The sequence below is a fragment of the Symphalangus syndactylus genome, chromosome 3 (genome assembly GCF_028878055.3).
Source record: "Symphalangus syndactylus isolate Jambi chromosome 3, NHGRI_mSymSyn1-v2.1_pri, whole genome shotgun sequence".
NCBI classification, from domain to species: Eukaryota; Metazoa; Chordata; class Mammalia; order Primates; family Hylobatidae; genus Symphalangus; species Symphalangus syndactylus.
This window is the reverse complement of record NC_072425.2, coordinates 142,725,337-142,748,917: the sequence shown is the minus strand read 5'-3', so window position 1 is coordinate 142,748,917 and position 23,581 is coordinate 142,725,337. Positions and strand designations below refer to the sequence as shown.

Genomic DNA, 23,581 nt, shown 5'->3' with positions numbered 1-23,581 from the left:
CTAAGAATTGGGAGGACATAGGACATCTGATAGAGAGTGCCTAAGGAGATTCAGCATAGTCCTGCCAGCAAAGATTATTTATTTACTTCAAGAGCTAAGAGTGGCAGTTTGGGGATAGCACGAGAAGATATCAGCTGTGATGGCCTGGAGAAACAGTGTAAACCGGCAGTGTAAACAAGAGCAGGGCATGTATGAGTAGTTGAGAATGGAGAATAGGAGTATGACTAGACAGAAAATAGTAGGGATGACAAGTTTTTTTGGGGCACAGTCTAAGTTGGTCTGGTGTCTGGAATGACACTGGGGCCTAATAAAAAGGAGCTCAAATGGGCTGTACCTTGTAGCATTCCGAGGACAGGCCTGAATTCTGAGAAGCAAAAGTGGTAAAAGTATTGTCCAGTCCTTTTTAAGTTGGTGGCTGAGCTTGGTGAGGTGTGTTTTTAAAAGACCTTTAGTCTTCCACTGAATACTAAGAGCCTGAAAAAATGCTTGGCTGATTTGATTAATAAAGGCTGGCCTGTTATCAGACTGTATAGAGATGGGAAGGCTAAACTGAGGAATTATGTCTGACAGAAGGGAATGACAAGGCTAAACTGAAGAATTATGTCTGACAGAAGGGAAGAAATGACTGTGGTGGCCTTCTCAGACCCTGTAGGAAAGGACTCTACTTATCCAGTGAAAGTGTCTACCTAGACTAAGAGGTATTTTAGTTATCTTACTCGGGGCATGTTGAGTAAAGCTAATTTGCCAGTCCTGGGTGGGGGCAAATCCTTGAGCTTGATGTGTGGGGAAGGGAGGGGGCCTGAATAATCCCTGAGGAGTAGTAGAATAGCAGATGGAACACTGAGAAGTTATTTCTTTGAGGATAGATTTCCACGATGGAAAGGAAATGAGAGGTTCTAAGAGGCAGGCTAGTGGCTTGTACTATAGTATAGCCTGCCTTTGCTGGTGTGTGGTGATTAGGCCTGGTGGAACTGCCATCAATAAACTAAGTGTGATCAGGGTGAGAAACAGGGAAGAAGGAAATGTGAGGAAATGGGATGAACGTCAGGTGGATCAGAGAGATGCAGTCATGAGGGTCAGGTGTGGTATCTGGAATAATGTGGAATGCCAGATTGAAGTCCAGGCCAGGAACAATGGTAATTGTGGAGACTTAACAAAGAGTGAGTATAGCTGGAGGATCCGGGAAGCAGAAAGTATATGAGTCAGGTGTGAGTAAGAAAATAGATTTTGGAAATTATGAGAGCTGTAGAGAGTGAGTTGAGCATAGTTTGTGATTTTTAGGGCCTCTAAAAGTATTAAAGCAGCAGCAGCTGCTGCACGCAGACATGAGGGCTAGGCTAAAACAGTAAGCTCAAGTTGTTTGGACAGAAAGGCTACAGGGTGCAGTCCTGGCTCTTGTGTAAGAATTCTGACCGCACTAACCATGCCTAGGAAGGAAAGGAGTTGTTGTTTTGTAAGGGATTGAGGTTTGGGAGATTAATTGGACATGATCAGCAGGGAGAGCATGTGTGTTTTTATGAGAATTATGCCGAGATAGGTAACAGATGAGGATGAAATTTGGGCTTGACTGAAGTAATGGGAGCTGTCTGTGAAGCCTTGCGGCAGTACAGCCCAGGTAATTTGCTGAGCCTAATGGGTGTCAGGGTCAGTCTAAGTGAAAGCAAAGAGAGGCTGGGACGAGGGGTGCAGGGGAATAGTGAAAAAAGCATCTTTTAGATCGAGAACGGAATAGTGAGTTGTGGAGGAAGGTATTGAGGACAAAAGAGTGTATGGGTTGGGCACCACAGGGTGGATAGGCAAAACAATTTGGTTGATAAGGCACAGATCCTGAACTAATCTGTAAGACTTGTCCGGTTTTTGGACAGGTAAAATGGGGCAATTGTAAGGAGAGTTATAGGTTTTAGAAGCCCATGCTGTAGCAGGCGAGTGATAACAGGCTTTAATCCTTTAAAAGCATGCTGTGGGATGGGATATTGACATTGAGCGGGGTAAGGGTGATTAGGTTTTAATGGGATGGTAACAGGCATGTGATCGGTTGCCAGGGAAGGAGTAGAGATGTTCCATACTTGTGGGTTAAGGTGGAGGGATATGAGAAGAAGATGCGAAGGAGGCTTTGGGTTGGGGAGAAGGGCAGCAATGAGATGCAGCTGTAGTCCAGGAATAGTCAGGGAAGCAGATAATTTGGTTAAAATATCTCGGCCTAATAAGGGAACTGGGTAGGTGGGGATAACTAAAAAAGAGTGCATAAAATAGTGTTGTCCCAGTTGGCACAAGAGTGGGGGAGTTTTCAGGGGTTTAGAAGCCTGGCCGTCAATACCCACAACAGTTATGGAGGCAAGGGAAACAGGCCCTTGAAAAGAAGGTAACGTAGAGTGGGTAGCCTCCGTATTGACTAAGGGGACAGACTTACCTTCCACTGTGAGAGTTACCTGAAGCTCGGCATCTGTGATGGTCTACGGGGCTTCCGAGGTGATCGGGCAGCATCAGTCTTCAGCCGCTAAGCCGAGAAGGAGTCAGTCAGAGGGCCTTGGGCCAGAGTTCCAGGGGCTCTGGGAGTGGCTGCCAGGTGAGTTGAACAGTCCAATTTCCAGTGGGGTCCTGCACAGATGGGACATGGCTTAGGAGGAATCCTGGGCTGCAGGCATTCCTTGGCCTGGTGGTCAGATTTCTGGCACTTGTAGCAAGCTCCTGGGGGAGGAGGTTCTGGAGGAACGCCTGGCCACTGCGGTTCAGGCATTTGGAAGTTCTTGTGTGCTGGAGATGTGGCTGGGGTTTGTCTCACAGTGGAGGCAAGGAATTGCAACTTCTTTCTATTATTGTACACCTTGAAGACGAGGTTAATTAAATCCTGTTGTGGGGTTTGAGGGCCGGAATTTAATTTTTAGAGTTTTATTTAATGTCGGGAGCAGATTGGGTAATAAAATGTATATTGAGAATAAGACGGCCTTTTGACCTTTTAGGGTCTAGGGCTGTAAAGTGTCTCAGCACATTGAAGAGATGTCTGCACTCTGTTGCAGCACTCTTCCCAATAGCCAAAATTTGGAAGCAAGCTAAGTTTCCATCAATAGATAAATGGATAGAGAAAATGTACATATACACAAGCGAGTACTATTTAGCCATAAAAAAAGTGAGATCCATTCATTTGCAACAATGACAACAATGAATGGAACTGGAGGTCATTATGTTAAGTCAAATAAGTCAGGCACAGAAAGACAAACATCACATGTTCTCACTTATTTGTGGGATCTAAAAATCAAAACAATTGAATTCATCATGAACATAGAGATTAGAAGGATGGTTACTAGAGGTTTGGAATGATAGTGGGGGGCTGGAGGGGAGGTCGTGATGGTTATTGGGTAAAAAAAATAGAAAGAATGAATGATATTTAGTATTTGATAGCACAATAGGCAACTATAGTTAATAATAACTTAATTGTGCATTTAAAAATAACTAAAAGAATATAATTGGCCGGGTGCGGTGGCTCACGCCTGTAATCCCAGCACTTTGGGAGGACGAGGCGGGCGGATCACAAGGTCAGGAGATCGAGACCATCCTGGCTAACACGGTGAAACCCTGTCTCTACTGAAAATAGAAAAATTAGCCAGACGTGATGGCGGGCACCTGTAGTCCCAGCTACTGGGGAGGCTAAGGCAGAAGAATGGTGTGAACCCGGGAGGTGGAGCTTGCAGTGAGCCCAGATCATGCCACTGCACTCCAGCCTTGGCGATAGAGACAGACTCCGCCCATCTCAAAGAAAAAAAAAAAAGAATATAATTAAATTGTTTGTAACACAAAGGATAAATGACATTCTCCATGATGTGATTATTGTGCTTTGCATGCCTTTGTCAGAATATCTCATGTACCCTATAAATACGTACACCAACTATGTACCTACAAAAATTAAAAATTTAAAAATTAAAACAGTATTATGGTGAGTAAAAGAAACCAGGTTTAAGTGAATAGTTTCTGTGTGATTTCATTTATAATAAGTTCCAGAACAGTCACAATTATTTCATGAATATAGAAGTGCAATGCTAATTACCAATCCCAAGCAAGGACTCCCATTTCCTGGAGAATAACAGGAATCAGCACTCTGCCTATCACCAGAAACAGGAGTCCCACTATATCTTGGGCTACTATTTAGGTCCATCATGCTTTAGTTACCTATTTGTCTGAGTTCAGTGAGACAGAACACACCGACACAAAACAAGTTATGTGAAGTCGGTTTATTACTTAAAGATGGGCAGCAAGCGACAGACAAATCTCTTTGAGCCAGGCCCCCAAGTCTCAAGAAAGCTGTACAGGGGAGATGGTATCTTGACTATGTTAGCTTCCCTTTGCTGAGGGATCCTGAAAGACAGCCCACCCTAGGTTATATGCCTCAGGTGACATCTGACACATGGGGCAAAGCTTCAAAGGACCTCCTGCCTCTACAAGGAGAGTTTGTGTGGCAATGGGGAGGTGATAATGGAGGTGGGAGGTGATAGTAAAGGTGAATGGCAAAGGGGGAAAGGAAGAGAGAAGGTTTAGGAAAGGAAGGGGAAGAAAGGAGAGTTCTCATGTACCTTGAATGTACATCTCGACAGGAGTAGTAGTGGCTGTGTGAGAGCTTGGTGAATGTCACAGAGGCCGGGAAGTCCCTTATTTGCTATCTCCAAATAACAGTGTAAGGATGTAGTTTGTAAATGCCAAGAAAATCACAATGGTTGAGTTTGAAGTGGGCACTGCCTGCTGGTAGAAATAACTTGGTGTCCGTAGAGAAAAATCTTCAGTATCCATAATCCATTTTATTGCTATTTCTGCTTAATCATTCTCCTGATACATGGGAATTTTAGATAAAAATATTGTGAATTTTTAGCTGAAGGCTTTCTAGTATACCTGAACTAGTTAAGCAAATTCAGATTCTAGAATGTTCTTGCTTTAAATTTTACTGTACAGGAAATCTTGGGGCAGGTTTCTTGGAATATGGCAATGCCAATAATCCCAATAATAGAAGAAATTCATTGTTCAGAACCACTATTCTCTGACTGAGGGAGAAGCCAAGCTGAAGACACCAGAAAGGATGACACTAGTTTAGTCTTCTTAGGTTAACGAGAGGGCAGGGGTATTGTCAGGACAGACACAGAAGGAAAGCAAGGGCCAGCAGAGTGTGAAGGATGAGCAACATTGGGGACATTCCAAAGTGAGACCTCAGGAGGGCAAATATCTTAGAGTTCGAAGTTACAGTAATTGTAGTTGCAGCATGTATGAACATAAGTCCGATTCCTGAGATCAAATGTCATGTCTCTGCAGAATTTCTGACACACCATGTATGATATCTGGAGAGTATTGCCTAAAATAGGAAAGAATCACAGAAAATAAGCATTTGATTTAAGCTCTCCAAGGTGAGCCAAACCCAGCACTAGTTCTGTTGGTGAAAATTTAATCAGGGTAGGTTGAGGAATGGCTTCTCAGCTTATACTCCCTAAAAGCACCCAGGCAGGGAGATACAGAGGTCACTGGTCAGCTGCAGGGCTTGTTTGCCTGAGGTCCCTGAAAATCCTCAACTCTATGTAGCTGCTTCATTTTTCTCTCTTGCTAGAAGATTAGCAACTAGTGATTTAGTGTCTTCAAAGTCAAAATCTGTTTGGTCATTAACCATCCTCTCTTCATCCTCTCCTTCCACCACTCTTCTCAGCCTTTGGTAACCACCACTCTAGTCTCTACCTCCATGACATTAACTTATTCTTTAGCTCCTATACATGATTGAGAACATGTGATATTTGTCTTTCTATGCCTGGCTTATTTCATTTAATATAATGAGCTCCAGGCTCACCTGTGTTTCTGCAAAGGACAGAATTTCATTTATTTTTATGGTTGATTAATATTCTATTGTATGTATATATCATATTTTCTTTGTTGTATATTTCAAAATAGCTAGAAGAGAACATATGGAATGTTCTCAATACAAAGAAATGATAAATGTTTGAGTTGATGAATATCCAATTACCCTGATTTGATCATTACACATTGAAGGCTTGTATGAAAAATCACATGTACTCATAAATATGAACAATTGTTATGTGTCAATTACCAAAAAAAATCTGTTTGGTCAGTTTTCTTGGAAATATAGAATCCCCAACTTCTCCCTCCTGTCTCATTGACCCAAATTATCTTCTGTCTGTATGCACAGGGACCTGTGCTACCACCTGTGCTCAGGGGCATTCTGCATGGGTTCCTCTCTTGAGATGTGAAATTGCTGAAGCACTATCCTAAGAATTCTAATAATCTTACAACACCTTCCCTGACCCTCTAACTTACGCTGGTAGATCCTTAAGAGCATGCATGCCTCGTCCTTCTGAGCAGTACAGACACCAAAGCCTCTTCTACAGCGGTCTGTCCGTGTGCGAAGGTGGCATGTTATGCACCGAAGTGATGTCACTGCTGGAGAGAGCATAGAGATGGTGTGAGACTAGGCAAAAGCAGGGACATGGGATGGAGGTGGAAATATTCAGATGGACGTGGGGAATGAATAGTGGAGGGGGCAGGCAGATGAAGAGCTACTGGTTGGGGTATTTAGGTGGTAAACAGTTAGAGCTCTTATCAACCCCTCATTTCAGAGTAATAAAAAGAAAATGTCACCAAAGGATTCTGATCCCAACTTTAGCCCTTTTAACCTGGAAAACTTTAAGCAAAAAGTTAGCCTCCATGTCATTGACTTCTCTAGCTTAAAAATGGTGCTGTGAATGCTATCCTGGCCTACTAGAGATATGGGTGTGATAAGGAGGGTGAGGGCTTTAAAACATTTCACGAAAGCTATTGTTACTGTTGTTAGGTGATATATTCTGTTCTTTTGAGCTTCAATCTGAATCTACATAAAGGCATCATCAATAATAGTACCATAAGTGACACTTTTATGAGGTTCTGTGGGGTGAGCTATTCAAAATACAGGTTTAATTAAAAAAAATTTCCCTAGTGCACCTGAATGAGAAAGGAAAGTAGCAATGATTGAGCATTCCATTTGGGCTGTGTTCTCTCAAGTTGCCTCTGATTTAATCCTCACAAAAGCCTTGTAAGCAGGCAGTGTTGTCCCCATTTCTTGAATGAGCAACCAAAGGTACAGAGAGTTTGAGACCATGACCACAAACCATGAAAAAAATCTGTCTGATTCCAGAGCATTCAGTACTTTCTCTCATAAAATTACTTGTTATAATATAAAGTCTCTGAAAAGGGTATCAAAAGCCATTGTTCAGTCCTAAAATAAACTGAAAATTATTCATTATAGACTGACCAGCTCCCTCAACAAATGGGATATAGGTTTATAAATAAAAAGGATGTCCTAAGGAAAATCTTGCCAGGGCTTGGGATTATGGGGAATGGTAGGGACAGAGGGAGAAAATGGGTTAAAAGGGCAAGACAGAGGCCTGCCCACCTGGAGGAGAATTGCAGGAGGCTGAAAAGGATGGAAGAGTTGGTAGGGAAGGCAGAGGAGCATTCTGGAGGCTGGCTTCCCCTGGCTCATGAAAGTGGCCAGAGCTCAGCCCTGCATGGATGCATGCTACACATGTAGTTTCCCTGGAGCTCCTTAGATCCTGTCTCTCAAGTGTACCCCTCAGGTCCGGGACTCACCCACAATGAGGCAGCAAAGGAGGAAAAGGAACAAGAAGTGTTTGTTCATCCTGACCCAGAAATCTCTTGTGCAGGAAAAAGACGCTAGGGGCTGCAAGCACAGGTCTTTAGGCTCCAGAGAGAAAACTTTCTTCTTCATCAGAGGCTTGTGATTATTCATGCCTAGAGAGAGCCTGTCACACAAGGTTTCCTCTTGGAGCTCAAGTTCATTGGCTGTCCTCCTCAAGGCAGAGAAAAAAGAAAATTAATAAATGTTGAGGTTTGCATGGAGCTAACCTTTTTAAAAACATATACTTTTGATATTATTATTCTTATCCCAATTTCAAGAGGAGGAAACTGAGGCTTGTTGAGGTTCCAGAAGCTTACCCAAGGTCACATATCCAGTGACTGATAGTGCTGGTACTCAAAGTATGACTTCCTAATTCTAGAGTCCACATGTTTCACCACCGTGATTCAATGCCTCTCTGAGATTTATTCATACATTCAACAAATATTTGTTGAGAAATTGTATATGCAATACAGTTACATGAGTAAGACCAAGCAATGAATAAGGCAGACAAGCTCACCTGGTTCCTCACATTATGGGTAAGAAACCAGAGAGTGAGAGAGGAAAAGATATATAGTCTGTGACCAAGCTTGACTTTCCACCTAGAACGTTTGATTCTCAGTCGAGAACTCTTTTACTTACAAGAAATCTGTCCTTCAAGGCCAGGAACTGTTTATTTTGTGGAGCCATTAAATCTTCTCTAGAATTATTCCATGACTTGATCTTTAGCAAATTTATATTTTGAATCTGGCTAGTTTTTTGTTCATGATTTAGATGTCTATCTTTATGAAAGCTAACTCAGTTAAGATTCACTATGTGTAAAGTACTGGAAAACCATGACCACTCCTGGAATTCTAAGTCTCCTAAACAACCAGCCCAATGGTTGATGGCACTTGGTTAGAGATACTAGAAGTATTCCATACTAAACTGATTTAACAACATGTTCTTTAGTTGTAGGAATGATGTGATCATTGAAATATATTGAGTCTGACATTTTTTAGACATCAGATGAAGATTGGGTAAAATATGATCTTATGTTAAGTGTCACAAAATTTACAATGTTTCTTCTCTATGAACAAACAATATGGAGCCCACCTTTGCCCAAGAAGAGAGCAAGAAGTCTTAGAGACTTACACATGAGGGAACTGGTTCCTTTGAAAGAATAGATTCCAGAATGGAGAGTAAGGTTGTGAGGCCTTTGGATCTAGTTTTCTACTCTGCCATATTTTAGAAGAGGGTGTTGAACACTGGATAGCATTTTTCAGAACATTCCCAGGCTTATTAAGAAGACAAACTTCTGAGCCTTTGGAGCCTGGGCTTACCAAGTTATTAGGGTATTTCATTTGTCACTTGTTTTCTCTGCTTTATCCTCTATTTAAAAATTACCTGCTGGGTATAATGTTCACTCTTCAGGTGATGGGTGCACTAGATGCCCAAACTTCACCATTTCATGATCAGTCCATATAATAAGCCTGTGTATGCACTCCCTGAATCTATAAAAATAAAAAGAAAACATAAGAAAATAGAGAGGGAACAGCACTAGAATCAGAGCAAAAGAAGCAGACATTCTAGGTTAAACTGCAGTGGATTTGCAGTTTTTTCTTCTTCCTTCAAGGTTCTCCTTGGCAGATGCTTTCTGAAAGGCCAATTGTGTTTTGAATCTCCATTGTACTGATTATTTCCAGTTAAGATTGTAGAATTTTGCAACTCTACCCAAATGTTGGAGTCCTCTGACCTACTTCTCAGCCTCCCACAGTACCTCATCCATCACATTTTCTCTTGAAAACAATTTATTTCTTCGTTTATCATGGGGTAGGAGAGAAGAAGGTGTTAGAAACTATTAATAGAGGTAGTGTGGCATAATGGAAATAGCATATTCCTGAGAGTCTGGAGACCTGTGCCTGATCACTAGATAACTCATTGTGTCTTTAGCAAATCATTTATCTGTAATATCAGATTTTAATCATTTTAAGGGCCCTTTAGAACTTTAACATTCTGTGGTTACGTGACATACGTCATGAAAAATTGGTAGCAGATTCTGTTATTGTGAAGTTCCTAGCACTCTGCTTGGCACATGATACCACTATCTGTGATGCCACTGTCATTGGCCACAGCACCCAAATTGATGTGCCCCCATTCCTAGAAAGCCCTCCACTCTGAATAGATGCTATTTGTTCTGCTCTGAGGAGGAGGAACCAGAACATCGTGTCTTCATGTTCATGGTCTTTCTTGGCTCCAGGGTGGGTGACTGAGATCTTGGTGATAGCACAGATGAGCAGTCCCATGAACTTGCCTTTCTAAGTGCTGCCTTTTATTTTAGGGGAATGGACTTTGGCATAGAGTCAGGGATCAGGCTGCTTTGTTCCTGGGTTCCCAGGGGCAGCATTAGTTTTTCAGAGTGTATATGAGGAACAGAGCAGGAGATAATGGACCTTTAAAAATATCTGGTGGAGGAGTGCCTACTTGCAGGGCCCAGGAAAAACACCTAGAGTATATATCCAGCCCTTCCTACCTCCAATTGCTGGTGGAGAGAGAGGTGAAGGAAAAAGAAACAAAACCAACATGTATTGAATGCTTACTACGTGCCATGCACAAGGCTGGGCCCTTCTATGTACATTGTCTCGTGGAGCCCTGTGACAACATGGTGGTGAAGTGTATATCAAGGAGCAAAGCTGGGGTTCAAGCCTAGGTCAGTGTCACTAAAATTCACGTTTCATTCACCATACTGCTGTTAATATGACGCTTCAGATGAAAAATCACAATGAATAATAAAAAGTTGCAAAAAGCTCTTTCAGAACATTTATGGACTGATTTTATACATGCGAGTATCAGATTTTTGTTAGCTCCTTACTTCCATTCCTGAGCAAGGTTTACCAATATGGGTCTAGTGTCCTCTTAGTTTCATGGAGTCCATGAACTCTGATAAATAAATGTATATTTTTATTTTTTATTAACTTCTAATTGATGTGAATAATTTCTTTTTCTACTGAATATTGTCAACAAACTATGAGTATTAGCAGTGCCTGAGACTTTGTTACCAACAGAAATAAGTGAAAGATTAGGAATTAAATGATTCCATTTGCATCTTTGAACTTGTTAAGACACAAAGGTCATCCTGGTTTTATTTCTGTGAAAACATTCTTGTGAGTGGAAGTGTGAGGCCAGATAAAATGAAAGAGCATCTTATTTCTGCATGTGCTAGAAATGCATCTCAGGATGTGGGTTATTTTCCTGATAAGAAAGCTCGATTTGAAAAAGAAATGGCACATTTCGAAATGCAGTCTTGCTGTTTTACAAAACCCTTTTCTTGTGGCTTCTCATACATTTTGCCAGCTTGCTAAATGAAAGATGCTCCACGTGATCAGCAAATTCTAGTAATCTATGTGAGAAATGGTTTGTGGACTGCAACAAAGGGACAATTTATTATTCACTTTCCTTCTCCAATAGAATAGTTGATTTTTTAAATTATACTTTTAAGTTCTAGGATACATGTGCACAATGTGCAGGTTTGTTACATATGTATACATGTGCCATGTATACATGTTGGTGTGCTGCACCCATTAACTTGTCATTTACATTAGGTATATCTCCTAATGCTATCCCTCCCCCCTCCCCCCACCCCACAACAGGCCCTGGTGTGTGATGTTCCCCACCCTGTGTCCAAGTGTTCTCATTGTTCAATTCCCACCTATGAGTGAGAACATACAGTGTTTGGTTTTCTGTCCTTGCGATAGTTTGCTGAGAATGATGGTTTCCAGCTTCATCCATGTCCCTACAAAGGACATGAACTCATCCTTTTTTATGTCTACATAGTATTCCATGGTGTATATGTGCCACATTTTCTTAATCCAGTCTATCATTGATGGACATTTGGGTTGGTTCCAAGTCTTTGCTATTGTGAATAGTGCCCCAATAAACATACGTATGCATGTGTCTTTATAGCAGCATGATTTATAATCCTTTGGGTATATACCCAGTAATGGGATGGCTGGGTCAAATGGTATTTCTAGTTATAGATCCTTGAGGTATCTCCACACTGTCTTCCACAATGGTTGAACTAGTTTACAGTCCTACCAACAGTGTAAAAGTGTTCCTATTTCTCCACATCCTCTCCAGCACCTGTTGTTTCCTGACTTTTTAATGATCGCCATTCTAACTGGTATGAGATGGTATCTCATTGTGGTTTTGACTTGCATTTCTCTGATGACCAGTGATGATGAGCATTTTTTCATGTGTCTATTGGCTGCATAAATATCTTCTTTTGAGAAGTCTCTGTTCATATCCTTCACCCACTTTTTGATAGGATTGTTTGTTTTTTTCTTGTAAATTTGCTTGAGTTCTTTGTAGATTCTTCGTCAGATGAGTAGATTGCAAAAATTTTCTCCCATTCTGTAGGTTGCCTGTTCACTCTGATGATAGTTTCTTTTGCTGTGCAGAAGCTCTTTAGTTTAATTAGATCCCATTTGTCAATTTTGGCTTTTTATTTTATTTTATTTTATTATTATACTTTAGGTTTTAGGGTACATGTGCACAATGTGCAGGTTTGTTACATATGTATCCATGTGCCATGTTGGTTTGCCGCACCCATTAACTTGTTATTTAGCATTAGGTATATCTTGTAATGCTGTCCCTCCCCCCTCCCCCCACCCCACAACAGTCCCCGGAGTGTGATGTTCCCCTTCCTGTGTCCATGAGTTCTCATTGTTCAATTCCCAAACTGGGTATATACCCAAAGGACTATAAATTTTGGCTTTTGTTGCCATTGCTTTTGGTGTTTCAGTCTTGAAGTCCTTGCCCATGCCTATGTCCTGAATGGTATTGCCTGGGTTTTCTTCTAGGGCTTTTATGGTTTTAGGTCTAACATTTAAGTCTTTAATCCATCTTGAATTAATTTTTGTATAAGCTGTAAGGAAGGGATCCAGTTTCAGCTTTCTACATATGGCTAGCCAGTTTTCCCAGCAGCATTTATTAAATAGGGAATCCTTTCCCCATTTCTTGTTTTTGTCACGTTTGTCAAAGATCAGATGGTTGTAGATGTGTGGTATTATTTCTGAGGGCTCTGTTTTTTTCCATTGGTTTATATCTCTGTTTTGGTACCAGCACCATGCTGTTTTGGTTACTGTAGCCTTGTAATATAGTTTGAAGTCAGGTAGTGTGATGCCTCCAGCTTTGTTCTTTTGGCTTAGGATTGTCTTGGCAATGAGGGCTCTTTTTTGTTTCCATATGAACTTTAAAGTAGTTTTTTCCAATTCTATGAAGAAAGTCATTGGTAGCTTGATGGGGATGGCGTCAAATCTATAAATTACCTTGGGCAGTATGGCCATTTTCATGATATTGATTCTTCCTATCCATGAGCATGGAATGTTCTTCCGTTTGTTTGTGTCCTCTTTTATTTCATTGAGCAGTGGTTTGTAGTTCTCCTTGAAGAGGTCCTTCACATCCCTTGTAAGTTGGATTCCTAGGTATTTTATTCTCTTTGAAGCAGCTGTGAATGGGAGTTCACTCATGATTTGGCTCTCTGTTTGTCTGTTATTGGTGTATAGGAATGCTTGTGATTTTTGCACGTTGATTTTGTATCCTGAGACTTTGCCAAATTCGCTTATCAGCTTAAAGAGATTTTGGGCTGAGACGATTGGGTTTTCTAAATATACAATCATGTCATCTGCAAACAGGGGCAATTTGACTTCCTCTTTTCCTAATTGAATACCCTTTATTTCTTTCTCCTGCCTGATTGCCCTGGCCAGAACTTCCAACACTATGTTGAATAGGAGTGGTGAGAGAAGGCATCCCTGTCTTGTGCCAGTTTTCAAAGGGAATGCTTCCAGTTTTTGCCCATTCAGTATGATATCGGCTGTGAGTTTGTCATAAATAGCTCTTATTATTTTGAGATACATCCCATCAATACCTAGTTGACTGAGAGTTCTTAGCATGAAGGGCTGTTGAATTTTGTCAAAGGCCTTTTCTGCATCTATTGAGATAATCATGTGTTTTTTGTCTTTGGTGCTGTTTATATGCTGGATTACATTTATTGATTTGCGTATGTTGAACCAGCCTTGCATCCCAGGGATGAAGCCAACTTGATAGTGGTGGATAAGCTTTTTGATGTGCTGCTGGATTCGGTTTGCCAGTATTTTATTGAGGATTTTTGCATTGATGTTCATCAGGGATAGTGTTCTAAAATTCTCTTTTTTTTTGTTGTGTCTCTGCCAGGCTTTGGTATCAGGATGATGCTGGCCTCATAAAATGAGTTAGGGAGTATTCCCTCTTTTTCTATTGATTGGAATAGTTTCAGAAGGAATGGCACCAGCTCCTCTTTGTACCTCTGGTAGAATTCAGCTGTGAATCCATCTGGTCCTGGACTTTTTTTGGTTGGTAGGCTATTAGTTATTGCCTCAATTTCAGAGCCTGTTATTGGTCTATTCAGGGATTCAATTTCTTCATGGTTTAGTCTTGGGAGGGTGTATGTGTCCAATAATTTATCCATTTCTTTTAGGTTTTCTAGTTTATTTGTGTAGAGGTGTTTATAGTATTCTCTGATGGTAGTTTGTATTTCTGTGGGATTGGTGGTGATATCCCCTTTATCATTTTTTATTGCGTCTATTTGATTCTTCCCTCTTTTCTTCTTTATTAGTCTTGCTAGTGGTCTATGAATTTTGTTGATCTTTTCAAAAAACCAGCTCCTGGATTCATTGATTTTCTAAAGGGTTTTTTATGTCTCTATCTCCTTCAGTTCTGCTCTGATCTTAGTTATTTCTTGCCTTCTGCTAGCTTTTGAATGCGTTTGCTCTTGCTTTTCTAGTTCTTTCAATTGTGATGTACACATACAATATTAACCCTAAATGTAAATGGGCTAAATGCTCCAATTAAAAGACACAGACTGGCAAATTGGATAAAGAGTCAAGACGCATCAGTGTGCTGTATTCAGGAGACCCATCTCACGAGCAGAGGCACATACAGGCTCAAAATAAAAGGATGGAGAAAGATCTACCAAGAAAAAGGAAAAAAAAAAAAGGCAGGGGTTGCAATTCTAGTCTCTGATAAAACAGACTTTAAACCAACAAAGATCAAGAGACAAAGAAGGCCATTACATAATGGTAAAGGGATCAATTCAACAAGAAGAGATAACTATCCTAAATATATATGCACCCAATACAGGAGCACCCAGATTCATAAAGCAAGTCCTTAGAGACGTACAAAGAGAGTTAGACTCCCATACAACAATAATGGGAGACTTTAACACCCCACTGTCAACATTAGACAGAACAATGAGACAGAAAGTTAACAAGGATATCCAGGACTTGAACTCAGCTCTGCACCAAGCACATCTAATAGACATCTAAAGAACTCTCCACCCTAAATCAACAGAATATACATTCTTCTCAGCACCACATCACACTTATTCCAAAATTGACCACATAGTTGGAAGTAAAGCACTCCTTAGCAAATGTAAAAGAACAGAAATTATAACAAACTGTCTCTCAGACCACAGTGCAATCAAACTAGAACTCAGGATTAAGAAACTCACTCAAAACCACTCAACTACATGGAAACTGAACAACCTGCTCCTGAATGACTACTGGGTACATAACGAAATGAAGGCAGAAATAAAGATGTTCTTTGAAATGAATGAGAACAAAGACACAACATACCAGAATCTCTGGGACACATTCAAAGCAGTGTGTAGAGGGAAATTTATAGCACTAAATGCCCACAGGAGAAAGCAGGAAAGATATAAAATTGAAAGGCTATTGTCTAATTTTATTCCTTACTGATAAGTTACAGCCCCATCAGCAATATATGACAGTGCTTGTTTTACTCCAATCTTGCCAACACAGTTGTGTTACCAAATTCTGATTATTGCCAATCTGTTAAGCAAAACTAATATCCTAAAATTAGGAGCAAGGTTCACCATATTTCATGTGTTTAAGAAGAATTTCTGTTTCTTTTTTCTGTGAACTGTGACATTATTATTGACTGTGTCCCTCCCCTTTGAATTGTTAATCTTTTAAAAATCAATTTCTGGAATATCTTTGTATAATGGGGAGATTAGCCCTTAGTCTGAGATATGAGTTGCAAATATTTTTAATGGTTTTTTTGTTATTTGGTCTTTGCTTATGGATTAATGACTGGTTTTCCATCTATGTAGAAGATTTTTTAAAAATATAGGTAAACATATCTTTTTTATGGTTCTGTGTTTTGAGCCATATATAGAAAAGTAACCCTCACCCTAGACTATAGAAACTCCTTCCATTTTATTTTCTGGCACTTCACTGTTTATTTATACCCTCCAGGTGGGCAGCAAGTCCAGGATATTAAACACGGTTTCATTGATTTTCTTTGTAAATCTGCCTAAGTAGCATAGCATTTCACTTTGAAATGTGAAACACTTGCTACCTACTATCTTGGGACTCTTGCTGGAATGTAGAAAGTCTCATTTCCCATCTTTATTATAGTTCAAAAAACCAATCTGATAAAGCTGGATGCTCTGTGGAGAATGGACTGGAGGGATGCAAGGCGGGATATGGGAAGAACATTATTAATTCCTCCCACAAATATTTGTTGGGCATTTCCTTTGTTCCCAGCCTCTAGATGCCAAGTGTGCCATGATAAATCAAAGAAACCCCTTGCTTTGTTCTAGTGGAGGAGTAAAAAAGTGAGCCAATTGGAATGTAAGATCAGCTTATTAGAATTGCTATGAAACATAAAACAGGGAAAAGGGTAGGAAATGAAGGCTGTCATTTTCTAGAGATTAAGCAGAAAATGCTGCTCTGTCTGAGGGAGTGACATTTGAGCAAAGATCTGAGTGAGCAAGGGAAATGTGGAGAGAAAGGAGATTGGAGAGGAGGCCATTGCTCGTAATGATGAAGCCGTTGCCGGCTATGATAAAAACTCTGGATTTTCTTTCAAAGGTAATAAAAAGTTGTCAGAGTGTTTTCAGCAGGGGTATGGCATCTGTGACTTGTTCTCTGACTGCTTTATGAAGAAATGATTATGAAGGGGCAGGGGAGAAGCATGGAGGCCAGAAATAAGGCCATGGCTTGGTCCAGGCAAGACATGATAATAGACTGGATTATGGTAGTGGCAGTGGCGACAGAGAATAATAAACCCATGTGAGAAGTTAGTAGGTAGAATGGATAAGACTTGCTGTTAGATTGCTCAATGAGGATGAAACACAAGAAGATGTAAAGAATACCTCCCAGATGTATTAAATCCTGCAACATTGTGAGGAGAGACTGGGCAGGACTGAATAACTGTTGGGTGCTATGTTCACTACCTGGGTGACGGGATCATTCGTACCCCAAACCTCAGCATCAAGCCATATACCCCTGTAACAACCCTGCACATGTACCCCCTGAATCTAGAATGAAAGTTGAAAATACTTTTTAAAACTCTGCAATATTGAAATAGGAGCAGGTCTGGTGAATCAGGAACATTACCATTTCATTTTTATTAGAGGATTTGCACAAAATCAAAGTGAGTACCCTCTTTAGAATGCTGTGCAGCAATCAGATATGGTGGTTTGGCCCTGGGAATATTGTCATACTGTCTGTCCCTGAAATTTTATGATTATATAATTTAGATGACTAGCCCAAGGACAGATCACGAGAGAACAACTTGCTCCTTCCACAGGAAGCTGCACCCGACAGAAGCTCCAGGATGCTTGTTCTCTTTCTGCTGGGCACAGTCTTTCTGCTCTGCCCATATTGGGGTAAGCCCTGGAGACAGAGGGAAAATTGGTGGTTGCTTAAGAGATGGACAGATGCTGGGGGAAGAGAAAGTTTTCAAAATTTGCTCTTGGGGCAGTGGCAGATGTATGTGAGATTGTAACATGGAAGGTTTTTCTTCTTTTCACAGGTGAACTTCATGACCCTATAAAAGGTACAATCATGGCTTCTCTGAAGTCCACGCCTTCTCTGAAGGCGATTTGTGACATGTTTAGGAGCAAACCTTCCCTTCATCTTCAGAGAGCCCTGTAATCCATTCTTATTATAGAATCATAGGGGTTTCGCCTCCTGCCAGACCTGTTTTGTCCGTTTCTTAGAGTAAGGAGGCTAAGATCTGCTTTACTTTCTTTTACCCATTACTCGGCAAAATCATCAGGCTAGATAAGCGGTTCATTACTGGAGGTCCATGGATAAATTTCATGGGAACCCCGACCTCCTGAAATCATATACAGTGTTTGATTTATGTTTGTACAGGTTATCTTTCACAAGATTTTTTAATTGGAGAAAATGTGTACAAATTTATTAATGTGTGCATGTGGAGGACTGCAGCATGATTATCCCTATCTTTCTCAAGATTACCAAGAGTCCATGGTCCAAAAAATGTTAGGAACCACTAGGCAAGAGTAAGGTCCTGTAGTGGAGCCCCCAGCCCTAGAGAATATTCTCAAGACTGCATCCTCTAAGCACCTCTTTTTGTATCTGGCAGCGACTGAAATAATGTGTTATAAATGTAAAAAATATCATCTCGGGTTATGCTATGGTGTCATGACATCCTGCTCCCTGAAGCATAAACAGTCCTGTGCAGTTGAGAACATTTACATCCTTACAAAGAAAGGTAATGTGGAGTATAGAGTGACTGGAAAATCACTACCATGATCCCTGAGAAACAGTGGTGTTCTTTTGCCCTCAGAGTGAGTGGGTGAATGGGATGGGTGAGTATGGGGTGGTCATGAGGGGATGGCAAAGACAAACTTTTCCCTAAGACCATATTGGGTGAAAAAGAGGCTGACGTCCCTTACCTGGCAGGGAATAAAATCTACTCTCTGGGTCAGCAACTAACAGACTCAGCTTTGGAACTCATTTGGGCCTAGAGAAAGGTTAGTGAGGACACAGAAACAGATTACTCCTAGGAATGCAGTAAAAGGAAATGAGGTCATTATGATCATATTTCCTCTCTTTTACCTCCTCAGGGCAGAGCATGTATCATTATTCAAAACTGTCGTGTATGACCAACTGTGAGGACATCAACTTCTTGGGGTTCACGAAGAGGGTAGAGCTCATCTGTTGTGATCATAGTAACTACTGCAACCTCCCTGAGGGAGTTTAGTTCTATGTCTCTCCTGGATTTTGGGTTCTTTTTCAACCACTACCCTCTTTTTCTCTTCCCTGAACCTGAATTTTGCTCTCCTCTTCTATGCAATGGTAGAGAGTGAGAAAGCCAGCTCATAGTGAAAACACAAGCAGGCATAAGGAGACGCAGTGCGGACAGCAGAGCCTATTGATGATGGAGCACTAGACTCACTCTTTGCACATCCCTGTCGCTCACAGGTGGGAGGGGTTTTGCTCTCCTTACGTGATACTGCCATGAATAAGCTCAGATTTGGTCATTTATTATCTCCTGTATGAAAATGTGAACACTCGGGCCATAATAATCTCCAATTTGTACTGAGAATTCTGTGACTATCCTCTATCCTCATCTATACACACACTCCTCTCCGTTGGAATTCTCTTTGGATTAGCCCTGACACTTTCTGGCACTGTCCTTTTCTGCCCATGGGTTCTGGAGAGGGCTAACCCCAGCTTCCCAGTGTGTTGGCAGCATGGGCCAAGTCTTTCTCTGATAGAGCTCTTGGGGGAACCTCAGGGCAGAAAAAGAACTGAACAGACATAGGGATGAGCATCAAAGAAAATTTCAGGGGGCATTTCAATTGGTAAAAACTAAGATCTGAGAAATAACTTGCTGTGGGTGGAATTGGCTTGAATTATCATTGCCCTGGCTGGCCAGGCAGCCTTGGGCACATGGTTGAACTAGGTGATTGGATTGGGAACAGAGTGTTTCTTTAAGGATGGCTAGTCAGGTTCTTCTCATGGGACTGAGAAAACAAAATGCTGATAATGTGGCAGGTGGCATGGTAGCTGAAGATAATAGGATGTAAATAGATACCATGAGGTAGTGTTCAAGTAACAGAATGGCCTGTGTAAGAGGAAGTTATGAGTATGCAGAAAGTGTGAGAAAGGTAGCATATACGGGTAACAGTGGTGGGAAGAGAAGCAGGAAGACACAGAGAAACAGATAGGAAGAGAAACTGGGTAGCATTGATGTTGGAGCACACCTGTGGCCAAGGTGGCACGTTTTCCTTGGATACACACTAACCGTGGTGTTTCTGTCCTTATGAGGCTGACTGCAGTTCTTGGTCCTGGTCTTCCATGAGCTTCTTTCTCTTATATTATGCCACATAAAATTCTTACAATGAACCAACCAACCTTCTATTTGAGTAGTCTGGTATACCCTATCTTTGTCTATGTCTGAGAATATAATCCTTTCTGAGGAATTCTCAATTTGGATTTTGCAGAGTCAGGACGAAAAATACATGAAGACAGTTCTTTCAAGGTAGACAAGCAAACTAGAAAAGCCAACATAATATGAATATTTTAAGTTTGAGTTATGGGCTCTAGTTGTGTAAGAGCTCTCTCCCCATTGAATCATGGGATGGTAGAAGTCAGTCTAGAAAAAGAAAAGAAAATATTGTTTAGCTTTGGTTTTCAAAATAGACTTTAAAAATATGTTTGAATCGATGTTTAACAAAGCCAAAGTTTGGTTTTGTTGAGCATGCAGAGAGTTTTAATTATAAAATCTTTATGTTTCAAGAGCACACACTGGCATTTTCAGCATTATAGCATTGAATTTGTCTTTATGTAGTGGATGATTTGGATTTGAATTTGGTAGCTTCCAAAATCCCCTTTGCTGATAAGTGCACCCAGCTGCATCAAGTGTTGGCTTATGACAACTCACAGTTATTTACTTCTTTGGAGATTTGCTCTCTACTAAATATTAATAGAAGCAGCCTAGCCCAGATGCTAAACTCCCAACCTGCATATGGGCCTCAGCTAATGAATGACTGGTCCCTTGTATTAAGGTAGAACTAAGTCTGTGGTGCAATTTGTACTCCAGAGCTTTTCCATGGGATCCAACTAAAGCTAGTCTTCAGCTGAGACCACGTTTTTGTTAGTATTTCCCCCCTAACTTCCCTTCATTCCCTTATTCTCTAAGTTTTAAGCTGACAAGACTCAAGTGTTTTGTCTCACTGTGAACAGAGCTCTAAAACAAGATAAGGTCAGGTTAGAAAACAAAGTTACATTTTGGCACTTCCAAGTGATAGTGTGTGTAGTGTCTAAACTAACTCTTCCTGAGTCAGGATAATCTTTCTTCTTAGCCTTCCTTACAGACTAGATAAAATTTCTCTACCTTGGAGAATATTTTCTTTTGCCTTACCCTATCTTGGGGTATTCTTCCCAGTTCCATTTTCCAACCTGAGCAAATGAACATAGCAAAAGCTAGGTGAAAATTTCTTTACCCACATGATAAAACAACAAGAATTTATCCTCTCATATGCACATGCTCTTCTTTCATATATATATACATAATTTTACAGAGAATTTTTTCTTCAAATATCTTTTTAAAGGACAATACTTTGGCTAACAATCTGTTACTTTGTAATTGACTGGTAAATAACTCACACAAACTTACCCATTAAACCAAAATAAATTTCACATGTATTACAAATATAAACGTAATAAAGAAAAGCTTGCTTTTTAATAACATTGTGACTATCATTATTTGAACTTGTAGTTATGTGCTAGGCATATGCCAAGCATTTTTAATATATGATCTCATGTAACCTTAACAACTTCCTATAAAGTAGCTATTATTTCAAGACAGTTCAGTAGATGAGAAACTTGAAGAACAGACTGGTTAAGTAACTTGTCAAATGTCACACAATTAAGCTTTCTGGTTACTACTGCTGCATAACAAATTATTGTGTTCACTAGTGCCATGGGTCAAGAATTAAGAAAGTATACAGTGGGTTTGTCTGCGTGCTGTGATGTCTAAGGCCTCAACTGGAAAGACTCCAAGACTAAAAGTGATGAAAGAGCTAGAAACTGAAATCATCTGGAGGTGTCTCCACTCGCGTGTCTTTGGAGTTGATGGTGGTATAAGTTGTGATGTCACCTGGGGCTCTTGTCAGAACACCTACATGGAGACTCTTGTCACCTGGGGCACTTATCAGAACACCAACATGGAGACTCTTGTCACCTGGGGCTCTTGTCAGAACACCTGCATGGAGACTCTTGTCACCTGGGGCACTTATCAGAACACCTACATGGAGACTCTTGTCACCTGGGGCACTTATCAGAACACCAACATGGAGATTCTTGTCACCTGGGGCTCTTGTCAGAACACCTACATGGAGACTCTGCATGCAGCCCAGGCCCCTTCACCGCATGGGGGTCCCAGACTTCTTACATGGTAGCTTAAGGCTCTAAAGGTAAATGTATAGCTGACAAGATAGGAGTTGCATCTCATTTTAGGGCCTAACCTTGGAAGTCATGCTTCATCACTTCTGCTATGTTCTATTGATTACAAGTGAGTTACAAGCCTGGCCAGATTCTAATCTAATCTTTTGATTAGAGAGTAGTAAAATTGTAGAAGAACTTGTGGTGTGGGAGCTATTGTTGCAGCCATCTCTGGAAAATATAATATGTTACAGCTAGTTAATGGCAGAGCTGGAATCTGATCCAATATCTGTATAATTCCAAAGCTCTCTCTCATTCTGTGCCCACTCTTATATTAGCAATATTTATAAATATTTATGTAATTTAATGGTGAAGAAGGTTTTCTAACTATGACAGCAATCACAAACCAGGACAAGATCAACAGATTTGACTGCATACAAAAATAAAAACTTAGTGAGTCAAAACCATCAAAAAAAAAAAAAGAAGATAAATGACTTCATGGAAAAAATATTTTTAATAAATAAGGCAGATAAATGGTTGACCTCCTTAGTATACCAATAGCACATTCATATAAATTAAAACAAGATCAACTCTCCAATTAAAAAATAAACAGACATTAACAGGTAATCCAATTCAAGATTGGATATGAAAATATCCAATCTTATTTTTAATTTTGGAAATGCAAGTTAAGTAAACAAAAGAAATTTAACTTCTGATTATATTGCCAAAGATGAAAACGTTGTACACTGTTGATATGAATATAAGTGGTTTTCTGAAAGCAAATAAAAAAATAGCAGTATTTGTAAGAATTGGCATATATTCAGATCCAAAATTCTTACTACAAACTTAATTTTGGGGAAAGAATGAGGCAAAGTTAAAAAAAAAAAAAAAACAACTTGTGAAGAAGTTTCACAGCAGTGTTGGTAATAAAAGTGAAAAGGTAGAAATAACCAAAATTACCTAAATCAAACAAGATACATCCATATGCTGAAATGCATCCATAGGAAGTGATGATAATGTCATTGTGAATTTATTGACATGAAAGCATCCTAAAATATATTCAGTGAAAAAGAGAAAATTTTGAAATTCTATTTTTGTTTAAAACCTATTGTTTATCTCTCATCTATCATAACTTCACTTCTCTTTCTCTCTCAATCTATGAACTTTTAAAATAATTGCAGTTTTACCAGTGGAAAATTCTGGGTTTTGGATATACTACCTAGTTTTGAAAATTGGCATGATGCTGTTTTCTGGCACATATATTTTTTCCTCATAGAAATAAAACTGTGGAAAAAGTCTCAGAGATTCAATATAAAAAGCCCTTGCAGTAATACACATGTTGGAATTGATAGACAAGGAATTTAAAACAGCTACTATATATAAATATTCTCAGGGACTGAAAAAAAAGATAGCCATGAATGGATAGAGAGGAAATCTCAACAGAGAGTTGGAAAATACATAAAAGAACCATTTGACCAAAGGTCTCCTGTAGCAGTAATGTTATAGATAATTTATATTTTTCTTAATTTTTAAACATAAGCATAAAATTATCTTTAAATAGCTTAAAAACTAACTCATTTAAATAACATAATATTGTATTAATAAATCAGATTTATCAAAGTAGATATGCTTAACTTTCTTTTAAGTTATGTTATTGTTGGCAATTTGCTAGGCTTCGGTGACAAGC

General features: G+C 39.9%; 2 protein-coding genes across 2 annotated transcripts; one reads left to right on the top strand and one right to left on the bottom strand.

Annotated features, from left to right (window-relative positions):
- Positions 1-3,149: 3,149 nt before the first annotated feature.
- On the bottom strand, positions 3,150-7,682 carry PATE3 (prostate and testis expressed 3). The gene is made up of 3 exons (XM_055270023.2): positions 7,609-7,682; positions 6,301-6,423; positions 3,150-5,332 (listed from the first exon to the last, which is right to left on the bottom strand). Exons 1-3 carry the CDS (start codon positions 7,655-7,657, stop codon positions 5,208-5,210), a joined length of 297 nt encoding a protein of 98 aa, XP_055125998.1. The 5' UTR covers positions 7,658-7,682; the 3' UTR covers positions 3,150-5,207.
- A 9,629-nt stretch (positions 7,683-17,311) lies between these two features.
- On the top strand, positions 17,312-21,111 carry PATE2 (prostate and testis expressed 2). The gene is made up of 4 exons (XM_055270022.1): positions 17,312-17,363; positions 17,510-17,533; positions 18,086-18,214; positions 18,570-21,111. The coding sequence occupies exons 1-4, from the start codon at positions 17,312-17,314 to the stop codon at positions 18,704-18,706; spliced, it is 342 nt and encodes a 113-aa protein (XP_055125997.1). The 3' UTR covers positions 18,707-21,111.
- The last annotated feature ends 2,470 nt before the right edge of the window (positions 21,112-23,581 follow it).

Bases quoted from the DNA above. Each gene is read 5' to 3' on its own strand.
- PATE2 (XM_055270022.1), top strand. From the start codon at position 17,312: ATGCTTGTTCTCTTTCTGCTGGGCACAGTCTTTCTGCTCTGCCCATAT. The intron at 17,534-18,085 runs GTACAATCATGG...TGTATCTGGCAG, and splicing joins ACTTCATGACCCTATAAAAG to CGACTGAAATAATGTGTTAT. The intron at 18,215-18,569 runs GTAATGTGGAGT...TTACCTCCTCAG, and splicing joins TTACATCCTTACAAAGAAAG to GGCAGAGCATGTATCATTAT.
- PATE3 (XM_055270023.2), bottom strand. From the start codon at position 7,657: ATGAACAAACACTTCTTGTTCCTTTTCCTCCTTTGCTGCCTCATTGTG. The intron at 6,424-7,608 runs GTGAGTCCCGGA...TGCTCTCTCCAG, and splicing joins CCTTTGCTGCCTCATTGTGG to CAGTGACATCACTTCGGTGC. The intron at 5,333-6,300 runs GTAAGTTAGAGG...TTCCTATTTTAG, and splicing joins GCTCTTAAGGATCTACCAGC to GCAATACTCTCCAGATATCA.